Source organism: Elephantulus edwardii, unplaced genomic scaffold (genome assembly GCF_000299155.1).
Source record: "Elephantulus edwardii isolate Elephantulus edwardi_28Jun2011 unplaced genomic scaffold, EleEdw1.0 scaffold00106, whole genome shotgun sequence".
In the NCBI taxonomy this organism is placed as follows: domain Eukaryota; kingdom Metazoa; phylum Chordata; class Mammalia; order Macroscelidea; family Macroscelididae; genus Elephantulus; species Elephantulus edwardii.
The window spans coordinates 3,436,960-3,450,881 of record NW_006399856.1 but is presented as its reverse complement, the minus strand read 5'-3'; the positions used below and the strand labels follow the sequence as shown (position 1 = coordinate 3,450,881).

The window sequence follows — 13,922 nt, the reverse complement described above, 5'->3', positions numbered from 1 at the left end:
AAAAAAAAAAGAAAGAAAGAAACACTGATGGAGAGAGGGAAACACTGTTCCATTTCCTGAGCGGCTGCTGTGTGCCTGGAACCTGAATGCAGTAAGTTGGCTCCCTAGGATAAGTACGAGAGCTTGGTGTTTTATCCTTATTTTGTAAGCAATGAAATCTAAGTCCAGGGAGGTTAAATAACTAGCTCAACGATCACACAGCTGGGAAGGGCCCAAAGTGGGATTTAAATCGTGTGCTTCTGATTTCAAAGCCCACACGCTTCCCGTCAATCCGCAATGGAACAAGCAAAGGTCTGCTCTCAGCAAAATTGGTCCCAAGCCAGGCGAATGATCACCATGATTACTCGGGCGAGAATTGTCATTATTTGCCATTATGGAATCAGAAAGCAAAATTGACTAGAACCTCCAGAGATCCTCGAAATCTCTCTTACTTGACATTTTAATATATGCATCCATGCGTTCGCACACACTCACACAGTAAGGCTCTTACGCACACTCAGTCTCACACTTCCATTTTCAAACATCCACTCACACAGTTCTACACACACACTCTCAACAACACACACATACAAATACATCCTCTACATGTATGCACGAAAGACCGAACACAGCAGTGTCAGTCTAGAAAAAGCATATGCTACAAGGGAGGAGAAAGAACCAACAAACACTTATTGAGCACCGACTTCAGAGCCCTTCTGGAGAAAAGGCTGCTGTTTCTCTTCTATGGTTTGTAATCTTTCCACAAAGAAAGGGAAGTAGTTTGGCCTGGTTTCCTCTACCTTGGAGACAGTCCCTGGAGAAATCCTCAACACAGCATGGAACTAGGCCAAGCCTAGGACCACCAGCCCCCTTGGAGAAGGTAGGAAGCCCACATTCCTTTGATCCCAGAGTTTGGTGAAGCCTGTATTTGCTGACTCGCCCTTCGCACTGAATGTTGGCAGACAATTTGGACACTCAAATGGTAACTTAGTAATTTTATCTATTAAACCACAAGGCAGTCGGTCCCATGTGCACCCCACTTTTACTTAGAGCAAGCCCAGGGGCAGCTCTCAAATATGTACTACACAGAATATGAACACGTAAACTATCTTACATACGATCCATCTCGGGAGGGGGATGGTGTGCCGCTTGGGCCATACGGCGTTCGCGTGCCAGCTCCTTACATCCGGGCTCACTTCCAACTTGGCTTCCTTCCCAGCAAACAAGAAGCAGCTCACTCATTCCCACATTCCTCTGCGTATCCTTCCCCCCTCCACCACCTCCCCTCCAATTTACAGGCCATTGCTGGGCGTTTCCAACATTCAGGCTGGAAAAGAGAGTGGGAACGAGAGGGAACACCTTTAGTGCCCCCAACATCTCTCCTTTCTTCTCCCAGGTGCCTTTGAAATCCATACTTCACAACCTCCTGCCCGAACAGCCTTATTAAATAACTCCCTGGATGGGAGACTCGACTAGAAGCCACACCCAGTCAGTTAGCTTTCTACCCCTTTAACTCGTGCAGACTGGCAAGAGAAGGATTATTCCAAAGCGAACAACGGTGTATATACAACTATGTGAAAAAGGGAAGAACTGAAGATCTGAGGTGAGAAACACACTGACTTTCAACACGCAAGGGTGTCTCCCCAACTGTCTATCCCAACTTTACTTGTGAATGTGAGCCGATGTCATCAATATTTTATTCGTGTGCGCGCGCGCGCGCGCGTGTGTGTGTGTGTGTGTGTGCGTGCGTGTGTGTGTGTGTATGGAGGGCAAGATCTGTGAGGAGACCAGGTACCGAATGGTGGGAGGGAGAGCTCCGAGTGAGGAACTGGTCCTTGATGTGTCCAGTTTAAGCGGGACAAGGGGCACAGAAGTAGGAGCAGAAAGGTGTAGGGTATGTTACTCGCTCACAACTCTTCAGGTAAGTTGGTTTCTCCATACTCAAATTATTCTGAACCCACAGGCCCACGAAAGTGTCTACTGCGGATTGACCATGAAAGGCTTATCCCTTTCCCAGTGCATTCATGGTGTGAATTCATGGTTGTCAAAACGGGTGATTTCTATGAAAACAGGGCAGTGTTCTTTGGAATTTTGCTAAAAGATACATTTGTGCATGTCAAATATTGCGCACACTGGGATTTAGGTGGATTGGAGGAAGATGACCCTTTGACTCAGAGAAGAAAGAAAGGGTCATCTCTTTCTTCTCAGATTAAAATTCTCTCTGGGCAATACACTTAGCTGTTGACCAAGAGACTGGAGGCTCAAATCCACTCTTGGATACCTCAGCAGAAAGTCCCCGTGATCTTCTAGAAACAGCCATTGAAAACCCTATGGTGTTTTTGGCTAGTTGCTGTCCACTTGATTATAACTCACAGCAACCCTCTGAACAACAGACTTGACCTTCGGTCTATACTTTGCCGTCCTCATAATCTCTGATGTACTCAAGCCCATTGTTCCAGTCACCACGTCATCATCTTGAGAGTCTTCTCCTTTGTTGACTCTCTTTCCCCAGCATGATGTCTGTTTCCAAGGACACCCCTACTGACAACGTGTCCGATGCTTATGAGATGAAGTTACCTTACCTCTAAAGGAGTAGCCTGGTTGTGTTTCCTCCACTACAGACTTGCTTGTTCTGTTTGTCTGTTTGTTCTTTTTGTAGTGTGGAAATTATTGAGAAAAATCATTAATATTCATATGCAAGTAAGATGTTGCCAAAGATTATTCAAAAATGGCTGGAACAATTATGCTGAGTGAACTAACTCAGTCACATAAGGATAAATATTGTATAAAACCATTATTGTAGAATGAGTATAAGGATCCAGGAAGGGTGGGAGAGGCTGGAAGCAGAGGGATGTGGATGTGCAGGGGAAGGGGGGATTAATCATTGGGTTGTATAATTGAATGTATAATTGATGGGGGGTGAGGGAAATTGAAAGAATTTGTTCAAATTTGCATTTAAATTTTGTAAATAAACTAACAGAAAAAAATGGCTGGAACAGTATATCAACTTGGAACAACTAGAAATTCAAGCTATATTCAGGAGAAACCCCTACATAGTACATAGTGCAGATCTAATCTGATGAACATGGAGTCGTCAAGGAGTTGGCATACACTTGACAGCAATTGGTAATGGTGGTGAATGCCAAAACAATCTCACTGTAGTGAACCGTAACCCTGAAGCTCGGAATGGATCTTAAGAGTCATCTAGTTCCAATCAACCCACATGACTCCCTGTCTAAGAAAGCCCCTACAACCTCTGACAGAAAAGTTCTTTCTAATATAAAATTCTAAGTCTGCCTCTCTAGAGAGGCTAGGGCAAGGCTGCCTCTTCTTCCACAGAGCACACTGTCAGCATCGGATGCTCTTGAGTGTTCTTTTCTCCGGCTCCCAACTTGTGAAGCTGCCCGCTGGAGGGGTTCCAGACACTCATTCATTCAACAAGTGAACATGTGCCAGGCACTAGCCTGGGCAGGGATAAACAAAGGCACATGAACAGCTGCTTCTTGAAGACTTTTTGCACCACCTCCCACAAGAAGGCCCTATCCTTTGGAGGACCACTCTCCAGCCCTGTGTCAGCTTCACCTCTCCCCACAAGGCAAGGCATCTGCAGGATTAAGAGGCGAGCAACCCCCATCTTCACTCAGAATCCAGAGGAATGCAGTCTCTAAATTTAAACGTGGTCTTCTAAGTCATAATAAAGGTCTATGTGAAAAATAAGAAAGTAGTAGGTTCCTTTATACTCATTCTACAACAACGGTTTTATACAATATTTATCCTGGTGAGACTGAGTTAGTTCACTCAGCCTAATGCTCTCCGGTCCCTCCCAAGTTCGGTAATAATTTACAAAGTAATTGCTCCTGTGTGCTGCATAGTATTCCATTGAGTGAATGTACCATAATTTCTCAATCCATTCATTTGTAGTTGGACATTTGGGCTGTTTCTATGTTCTTGTGATGGTGAATACTGCTGCTGTGAACATTGGTGTACAAATCTCAGTTTGTGCCTCAATTCTCATACTCCCAGGGTATATTCCAAGTAATGGAATACCTGGGTCATGCAGAGGGATGTGGATGTGCAGGGAGACGGAGGAGCTTAATCACTGGGTTGTACAATTTGATGTGTGTGGGGGTGAGGGAAATTGAAAGAATTTGTTCGAATTTGTATTTGAGTTTTTTAAATAAACTAGTAGAAGGAAAAAAAAGTAATATGTTGTTTCTCAGTGTGTCAGCTTGAATTATTCCTTTTCAATTCTTTGACCTGTTCTACCTGAGCTTCAATCTATACACTTTCCCTCAGGGCTATAAATGTTAGGGTGCACCTCTCTCCGTGGGAACAGAAATGTACAACTGAAGCACAGTGCTAAGACAATGAAGGCCGCTGGCCTGATGCCTCCTACTGACGCTGAACTTGATCGCCATTGCAAAGATTCTCATGTCCTGCTTTCTATTATAAGTGAGGCCCCTTCACTGTTGGGTGGCTTTCATCATCATCCACAACTGACCCAGCCAAGGAGGAAGCTTTGTCTCTTTGTCAAGATGCCCACGTGTCACTTCTCTTCTGCTTCCAGCTCTCTAACCTCAGCCTCACAGCCTACGCCTATTTCTTCTCTCTTGATCTTCAGCAGCAACAAAGGAACCTCCTCTAACTAATAAGGGGAAAGGTAGCAAATTCCCCCACTTGTCTCTCTGAATAGGCACCTCATCCACCAGCTGCCTTTAAGCACACTTCTCTTTCCTGTACCCAACATTACTGGCATTCACGTCAAGCTCTCCGTCTGTGTGTTCTTGATCTCTACCAGCCTCTGTGATGTCTGGGTGAGATTGTGGGACTCCCAGAGGGCAAGGCCACATTGCAAAGCTGCCCTGTGTCTCTCGATCCTGCTCAGCAGAGCAGCAGGTATAGACAGGCACTTAATAAAGACTTTGATCCTAGAAAGAGAGAGCCGTATTCGGTGCCTACAGAATCATGAATACTCAAGGAGCAATCAACTACCACAAGCAGACCACAATCATAGAAGTCCTCCTGCCAGTCTGCAAGTCAAGGCAGACTCCTTTTAAGCAAGGCAGAGGGACTACTCTCTTGCCTCTGTGGCCATAATAATAATTATGATGATGGCAGCTGTAGCAATAACAAAATACTAAGCCAGCACTTCTAGAATAGTATTGACTGATTCGATGTGCACAATAACCTTATGAAATGGAGTCTATCGTTGCTGTCCCAGTTTTACAGCTGGGGGACCTGAGGCACAGAGGGTGTGACACTTGTTCAGACCTCAAACTGGGGCTATCCGGTTTCAGAGACCTTGACTTACCCACCGAAGTACACTATGCCCTGAAGTATCCTAATGCAGCCTCAACCAAGACGGGAGAGGGAGAGATCGTGAACTGAGTGCTTGTCCTACAACCTGAATGAATGGCAGAGAAAAGGCAAGTGGGTCCTTAGACAGCTTTTTTCTCTGACTTTCAAAGCATTTGTTTCTGCCCCCATTCCTCTCCCTTCACCTGTCTTCCTTCCTGCCTCTCCAATATGCCAAGCTGGTTCCCACTCAGGCATTTGAATTTCTTTTTCCTCCACCTTGAATTCTCTTTCCCTAGACCTATGCATAGGTGGGTCCTTTGATCATTCCAGTGTCAGCTCCAATTCTTAAGGAATCTGTTCCTCATCTCCCTTGCTGATGCGGTGTACCTCTCCACACCCTCCCTTTCATCCTTGTCTAACTCATTTACCTGTTTTAGGAGAATTCATGTGGTGTCACCTGAAAGCATGTTATTGGCCTTCTAGTCTACTTGTCTATTTATATGCCCACTAGAATGTCGGCTTCAAAACAACAGCATCTCATCTGTTTTGTTTGCTCCTGGATACTCATTAAAACAATGCCTAGCACGTGGTCGATGCACAAGAAGCATCTGCTAAACAAGAGTGTGCACAGACAACGAGCTGCAAAGCCCTCTGTAGATGTGTGCAAAGGTAGACCTCACTGGGACCTTCTCACTACACACCCAATCTTTCTAAACAGCGCCCATGTAGACCCCGGAGCAGTGGCAGATGGCTGGGTGCCTATACAGTTCCTTTGTTTGGAAAATACCAAGACACTCAGTAACTAAGATTGTGGACTGTCTCCACACCCACCAGGGCCACGTGTGGACAAGCGCTCGGCAGCTCTGCTTCAGAACAGAAACCCAAATACTGAAATCTCCGCCTTTTACTTTCTCCATTCCTCTTTCTTCTCCAGAGAGCATTCTCTATCCCCCTCCCCTCTCTGCCTCCCTTCGCTGCTGAAATGCTGTGAAGAAAAACGAAAGACAGGTGGGGAAATGTGTTCACATCGCATCAGCACAGTATCCATTATCACTGTCATTACTAGGAGAGCAGAATTTCATCCAAACCTCCGGCACCTGCACAGATTCAGTGAACCCCTAAAACACAATGGCCGTATGCAGCATGCACAATAAAACCTCCGAAAACTGGAACCAGTGTGAGGCAAAACATGTCAAAAAAGGAAAGCGCAAATATTTTCCACTTAGGGACGAACGCTAGCAAAGTGGTTAAACTGTGTTCTGTCAGAGGCAGAAAACTTGCAAAGCCCTGGTGGACAAGGCAGCTCAGCTGAGTTCCACTCTTAGAGGTTACACCGTACTTGGATTTGACCCAGTTTTAACGCACCATGACCCCTCATCCTCCCACGTTATAAGAAAGCCACTCCTTTATAGGTGATAGATTTTTTTTTTCATTCAGTGTATTATTTGGGACACATCTTGAAAACAATGAACAGAAAGGGAAGTCCCTTACCTCCTACCAGATCCTGAACTAGGTGAGGGCATTCTGCAACACTGCAAATCACCTCTTTTCTTTTCTTTTTGATAAAATACAGCTTTTCCATTCTCAACATGCTCATTATATGTTCAATTTTTTTTTCAAGACATTTCTCACACCCATTATCTTCTGGATCTTATAGAAAAAGGAAGAAGACAGGGAGGGGGAGAGTGCCTCTACCTTGGAGAAGTAGGAAACCAGGCCCAGAGGCATAAAGTAATTTGGAGACGTTCACAAAGCAGGTGAAATATCATTCCAGGACAGGCTCCAAGTCCTGCCATTTTCTAGAAACCAGGGTGTTCGTGCCAGAAGCCAGACTGGCAGTGTCCCCTATGACATGCAGACCCAAGCCAGCCCATATGGAAGGAGAGAGAAATAGCTTCAGGAAATTAAGGAGGCTTAAAAGCTCCTTCTTTGGGAAAAGATAAGGCTCATTATTGGAGCAAAACCTGGAACTTGAACACCACAGAGTGAGACACCGGGAGGCTGGTGACCGCTCACAGCCAAGCTTCTCCACTGTGTTGCTACACAGGAAGCCAGCGCTGGGACTGGCAAGGAGCACTGGGGGAGGGAAGCGTTCAGCCCTCTGCACCCTCTCACCTCAGCTCAGGGCAGCACTGAATTTGGAAAGGCAGTAATCCTGACCACAAGAAAGCAGTACCTGGTCTTCAGTATCTCAGATGCATTTATACACACCACGATCTGTATTGTCTCCTTTCATAATTCCCAAACTAGTGCCTCCATCATCATCACCAGTCCCTGACACGTTTTGTCCACACAGAATAAAGGCAAAAATAAATTAAAAGGTCATCTGAGCCTGCATCTTAGGCTTGTTCTCACAGAACAAGCCTCCAGCAAGGACTTTTGACACTGAGGAACACCAGTGACATCCTATCGTGCTGCCACGTCTTCACAAAGCATCCAGAAGCCCTCCCTCCACCTGAGAAAAAGTACTGAAGAAGTGGCTGTGTGAACCCTGACACTGCCAAGGTTGCCATGAAGTTCTTTCTCCAGCGTTGTTGACAATATCAGGTTTTCAGGGGAGCTTTCCCATTCAGGATTCTTTGGCAAGTGTCACCACAATTTAGAACTAGGCAACTGTACAGAGAGAGTTTCTGTACATAGAAGAGTTTCAGACACGAGACTGGAAGTGAAAGGAGAAGAAGTGGGATAGGATGAGCAAGTCTTTGAACATCTGAACGTGTGCAACTCGAAAGATCCTCCACACTTCGGAAGATATGGTCCATGAGATCCTTGATGGGGAGACTATGAGGCACATTTGAAGCCAAGATACGGCAGCTTGAGAAAAGGAAGTAGATTTAACAAGAGTCTCTATTCCCTTTTTCTCAGTCCCTGAAACTCACTCACACCCATCCCCACTTTCCTGTTTCTTTCCAACCTCGAAAAACCTGAGTCTGCCAAGAAGCATCGTGCACACTGAATAGTCTTCTGGGACCTAGGATTCCTCTCCATTTCCTCCTCAGCGACTAGAACATGTTGCTGAGGATGTCAGTGTCATATGGGAGGGGTGGAGGTGTCTCAAAGCAAAGACCAAGCTTATAAGGCTTCAGTCTGTGGGGCTAAGGAAAAGGACGAACTCAACACGCTTTTCAGAGGGCACCACGTTCCCTCATTTCATGACTTCTGATTTATGGATCTATTCTGAGGATACTTATGGAAATTGGGAGGGGATGGGAACTGGACACACTGGCACTGGAAAGAAAACACAAAAAATAGGCAACCAAAGAGGTCCCACCCGGAACCAATTGCCTTTTGAACAAACTTAATCACAAGAAACAGCACTAAGGAGCTCTTGGAACTTAGAGCCCTCACCCTAGAGACAGAAAAATGGTTCCCAGGACAAATAGCAATCGGTAAGACCTGCAGATTCTCGGCAGGAGCAGAAGAGTGAAGAGCACTTACCTGTTCCGGCCCCTGGAAGCAGATGCGGCAGAGCGGAGTCCTCATCCCACTGTCCAGGCTGCTGCCCACTGAGTAGCGATCGTCAGCCTTCCCCTTACTGAAGTCATCTGAGGAAGCACTGCTGAGCCGAGAGGCCGGCGACTCTGTGGCGGGGCCACCCCAGTCATCTTCCACGGAAGAAGGTGGCAAAGGTGGTGGAGGTGGCAGTGGAGGGGTCTCCCTGCCTACCCCCTCTCGAGGGCCCCTCCAGCCTGCCCACCCTCCGGCCCCCAGAGCCGGAAGGGTGTTACTGTTGGCTGCCAAACCAGGGGGCTGAGGATCTCCGTGCATGGGCAGGGGGGCTGGAGGGGGGCGCCGCAGCAGGAAAACCTTCAAGTCATTGAAGAGCATGCGGCAGCGGCACTTGAGGAGACCCTGGTGGCGCAACATCTGGGGGACAGGGGCGCACAATCCACAGCAGCAGCCCCAGCAGCCACAGCACCACCAGAGCAGCCCACTCAGGGGCATCAGCATGTGCCCAAGGGAGGCAGAGAGCCCAGGAGGGGCAGCCAAGTCTTCACAGGGTAGGGGAGAAGGGGCTGGGGTCCACAATGTGTCTCGTTTGCAAGGTCAATCTGCTATCTCACTGGCTTTTCACACCCCCCTCCAAGCAGCAAACAAAGTGCCCCCACAACCGGAGCTCTGAGTCACAGATCAGACTCTGCTGTGGAAGGAAAGAGCAACCAAGTTCCTCTGGCCCACTCCCCCCTGCCCCCACCTCAGACTTTACTCTGGGTGTCTCCTTTCTACCTTTGACAGGGGGGGAGCACGGATAGGGGCAGGGGGGTTGGGAGAAATGTTCAGGATGAACTGTCAGGACCTTGAAATCAACATGTAATTGTTAGAAAGTTTCCCCGGAGAGGTTGGCTAGGAAATGTGGGGCTTGTCTCAAATTCCTAGGCTGTGGGGAAATCTCTTCCTTTTCTGTAGAAGGAGAGTGGATGTGGCATGGATTGGGCTGGGTTTAGGGCAAACTAACTCACTGAAGAATTGGGGGCTGTATGTGCGAGAGAGAAAAAGGCTTTCTCAGTAGGAAATGGGTTGAGGAGGGGGATAGGGGAGAGAGAAGTTTTAACTCTCCCGGACAGAAAACTAGGGACATTAACACCAGTAGCACCAGAGTTGCTTGCAAGAGAGCAGCTGGGTGGGCCTGAGGGAGGTGGCTCCAGGAGAGATTGGGAAGGGGCTTGTGCTTTGCCTCTGCAGTCAAAAGGCAGCATAGAAGAGAGCTAGAGAAGATGTGGAAACACAAGACAAGGGCCTAGAGGCTGGAAAAAGGCGGTGGGAGAAGGGGGTGGGGTGGGGGAGAGGAGAGATCACCTAAACCTAGCCAAGCTGCCTTCCTTCCTGAGCTTTAAGATCCTGGGAGAGGTGGAAGTAGAAAAGAGGGGCTTGTGGGAGGGGACAGAAGGAAGCAGTAGTTACATGACCTCCGCCCTTCGCCCACCCATGCTGTAGCCTGGAAATCCGCGGCCCCTCTGCCCTTGGCTCCATCAAAGGCCCTTAGGGGCGAGGGGCGAGGACCCAGAGAAGGGCAGGTCCGGAGGAGCGCGCGGCCTCGCCGCCCTCTTCGCTTCCCGCTCCGGGTGATGGACACCCTCCTCGTCCGCGTCCTCCCCCTCCGCCCGCGGCCGCCCGAGCTCCTGCTGTGGCAGCGGTGGCGGCTGCTCGGCGGCGTCCGGGTGTCTCCGGGGCGGGGGCTGCTCCGGCTCGTCGTCTGGCTGCTGCCCGCCGTCCGGCGCGGCCACGGCTCCCGGCTTCATGATCCTCCTCCTCCTCCTTCCCGGGGGGCCGGCCCTGAGCCCCCGCGCCCGGGCCGCGCTGCCATGCAACCAGAGACGAGGCGGGCGTGGGGGTGGGGGCGGCCGCGGAGCGAGGCAAAGACGCGAGGGGGAGAATGCGGTTCTCCAATAGTCAGCAGAGAGTGCTTTCGGGGGGCTGGGGGCGGAGGAGGGCGGGCTGGGCCTGCTCCCTGCCCCCTCCGGGCCCTCCCTCCGCCGCTGGCTGCGCGCCGCTGGCCGCGCTCGCCGTTGCTACCTCTCCTCGCAGATGCACCGAGGTGAGGCTGGAGGTGGGGCGGCGGAGGCTGCGGGGCGACGCTGCCGAGCTGGGAGGCACTGGGCACTTGGCTTAGTGCTCGCGACTCCCCAACATCGGACATAAATGCATCTCTCCAGAAAAAAAGGTGTGGGGGTGGGGGGGAAGGCGAGAAGAAAAGCAAATCGGGTTCCAAGCTGCTGCCAGGTGCGGTCTGGTCTCCCGCCGTTGCTCAGCACCCGCCGCTGCGACTGCCGCCCCCCCTGGCTCAGTTCCCAAAGAGGTGGTGCCGGGAGAGAGGTGGTGGGGAGGGGAGCTGACCGGCCAAGCCCCGCAAGCCCCCGGCTTCCTCTCGCCCAGGCTGCAGGAGGCTCCCCGAGGGCCTCGAGCTGCTGCTGCATTCAGCACCCGGGGCCAGTGGACAGCTCCCACCCAGACCCCGCGCGTCACGCTACCCCGGCCTGACGCTGACGCCGCGGAGGGCGGAGGAGGGAAAAGGGGACCCGGGAAAGTAGAGAGAGGCAGAGGGAGGACCACAGGGAACTGGGGAGGAAAGGAAGAAAAAGTGGAGAGGAAGAAGGTGGGGCGTGCGTGCGCGCGCGCACACACACACACACACTCTCACACCCTCATCTTGCATGGTTGTAGAATTTCTGTCCTCTATCACTCGCGCCCTACCAAGAGAGAGAAAGAGAGTTCCACCTCCTAACCAGAGTCCACCATATCCCTGCTCCTGTAAGCATTTTGAGCAGTTAGTACTTTAGAAGCAATAAAGTTTGAACGCCACCACATTGACCCTGGGCATTGAGCTAATTAACCCCTCATGACTAAAACCTCCTAGGAAGGAAATACTTTAAACAAGGAGGGGGAATGTGAGCATCATTTTCTTCCATGTTCTAGAAAGGAAGCTCAGTGTGACTTTTTTTTTTTTTTTAAATCAGTTTTGATAGTGTCTAAGTTAGGGCTGGCCTACAAAACATACTGTACATGCACACATTCGTCTACTGGATTTTAGTCACTATCATCATAGCCATTATTACTCCAATCAACAGAACTCCTTAAATTAGAAATCCTACAAATACAGAGCAATGTCCAGTTTTTATGCACATAATAGGGTACTGTATGGGTTTTGCAAGCCATGTTAATTCCTCCTGCACTGTGCATAACAGTCCTTCGGGTGTGTATTGAAATATAGGGTAGTAGACGTTCGTCTTTACCAAAATCCCCAGCTTCCTTCTTATTCAAGCATTCCATTGAACCTTGGAAAAAGGGTAATTTGAAATTGATTTTCATTTCCTCTACTATTTCTGCTTCTATTCCATTTCGTTCCACTCCTTCGTTATCAAGGAGTTGTAAGTGAGCAGAAAAATGTACCCAGATGTGAGAAGCAAGAAAAACCAAGGCGATTTAAATTACTGTTGACTGCTCTAAATGGAATCTCAATGGAAGGCCCTGGATAGAATGGGGTGAGGTGGGTGGAGGAAGTGTGGAACAGAACATAAAAATATTTTTTAAAGACGAGGCTTATTGGTTTTACAGAGCTCAGGAAACTCTGGCATCCTAGTGGTTAGAAGTTGTGCTGCCAAACCAAAGGTCGGCAGTTCAAATCCATCAGCTGCTCCATGGTCTCCACGAAAAGATGGACACTTTCCTCCAGTGTGATTTACAGCCTCTGAAAACCCACTGGTGGGTCAGCTTTAAGTCTGGTTTCAACTCCATAGCATGTAACAAGAACATTGGTCTGCAAGAGACTGGTGGAAACCCTGAGACTATGTGGCCTATAGCCATCCTTTGAACTTGGAACCTCACTCTCATTGTTAAATTTTCAGTCAGACAATAGACAGGGCTTATTAAGATAACCATAACATGGGGGTGGGAATGGGTGGCACTCACTCCCTAGTAAAACCAACAATATAAGGTGAAAAGAATAGCATTTGCCTAAGGTTAAAGACATAAAGGTAGGATAGAAGAATTATTGGAAATTAAAATTACAGAGAGCAAGTGAGACCAGTGTGATTACATTGTGGGTATAGTAATTAGTGTTATAAAACAAAATGCATATAGAACAGTTGAGTGAAATCCAATTTACTTTGTAAACTTTTCTCTCAAATCATGATAAAAAATTAAGAAGAAACTTAAAGTGGTTTTTCTCAAAGTTTCAGTATATCCAACTGTAGACTGACTTCTCAAAATTTAGGCTTACTCACCTCCTAAATCTGCCTTTATCACTCTCTTTCTATCTGCCTTAGACATACACACTTTTAAGATCACAACAAATACTCTTCGTAGTAATGGTCCAGTAATCAAAATATGTGTTCCTTGGGAGAAAGCGGTGCCAAGGACCTATCTAAAGATAGTTTTAAAGAGCAAGGATGTAAGTTTAAGGCCTAAGGTGCACCTGATCACGCTATTGTCTTTTCAATTGCTTCCTATGTATCTGAAAGTTGAAAAAAAATTAATAGAGATGACCAAAGAATCACTATCTTTGAATTGTGGTACTGGAAGAATACTAAGTAACCCATAGACTGTCAGAAGATAAGACAAATCTGTCTTGAAGGTAATACAACCAGAGTGCTCCTTAGAGGCAAGGATGGTGAAATTTCGTCTCAGTTACATTAGGCATACATTCAGGAGGAACTAGTCCTTATAGAGAGAGATGATGCTGAGAAAGAGAGAGGATGGGTGAAAGAGAAGACCTACAATGAGATGGAATGATGTGGTCACTATCCAGTGGGCCTGCTCATGACAGCGTGTGAGGATGGTACAGGTCAGGGCCAGGTTCAGGTCTGTTGTCCATAGAATCACTAAGGGTCATAGTTGACTTGAGGACACATAACAGCAAGAATGTCATTGGAAGCTCTGGAGGCCTAGTTGGTAAAGAGTTGTACTGACAACCCAAAGGCAGGTAGTTCTAACCCACGAGCTGCTCTAAGAGAGAAAGATGGGCAATTTCCTCCCATGTGATTTACAATTTCTGAATACCTGATGGAGGGTTAGCTATGAGCTGATTCCAACTAAATGGCAATGAGTTGAGTTACTGAGGTCCATTGGTTTGGACAAGATAATCCAATCAGTTTTTAATAAAACTGTGGTGGATGCCTTTAAAAGTCTTGGAATCATAGAGTCGGTCT

General features: G+C 48.1%; 1 protein-coding gene across 1 annotated transcript in view; it reads right to left on the bottom strand.

Moving 5' to 3' along the window:
- The window catches only part of MARCH4 (membrane-associated ring finger (C3HC4) 4, E3 ubiquitin protein ligase), a 155,375-nt gene extending 145,968 nt beyond the window's left edge, over positions 1-9,407 (bottom strand). Inside the window, exon 1 of the mRNA XM_006891915.1 lies at positions 8,716-9,407. Within this exon, the coding sequence (XP_006891977.1) occupies positions 8,716-9,228 (513 nt within the window). The 5' untranslated portion in view covers positions 9,229-9,407. The remainder of the gene's footprint in view (positions 1-8,715) is intronic.
- Positions 9,408-13,922: the final 4,515 nt, after the last annotated feature.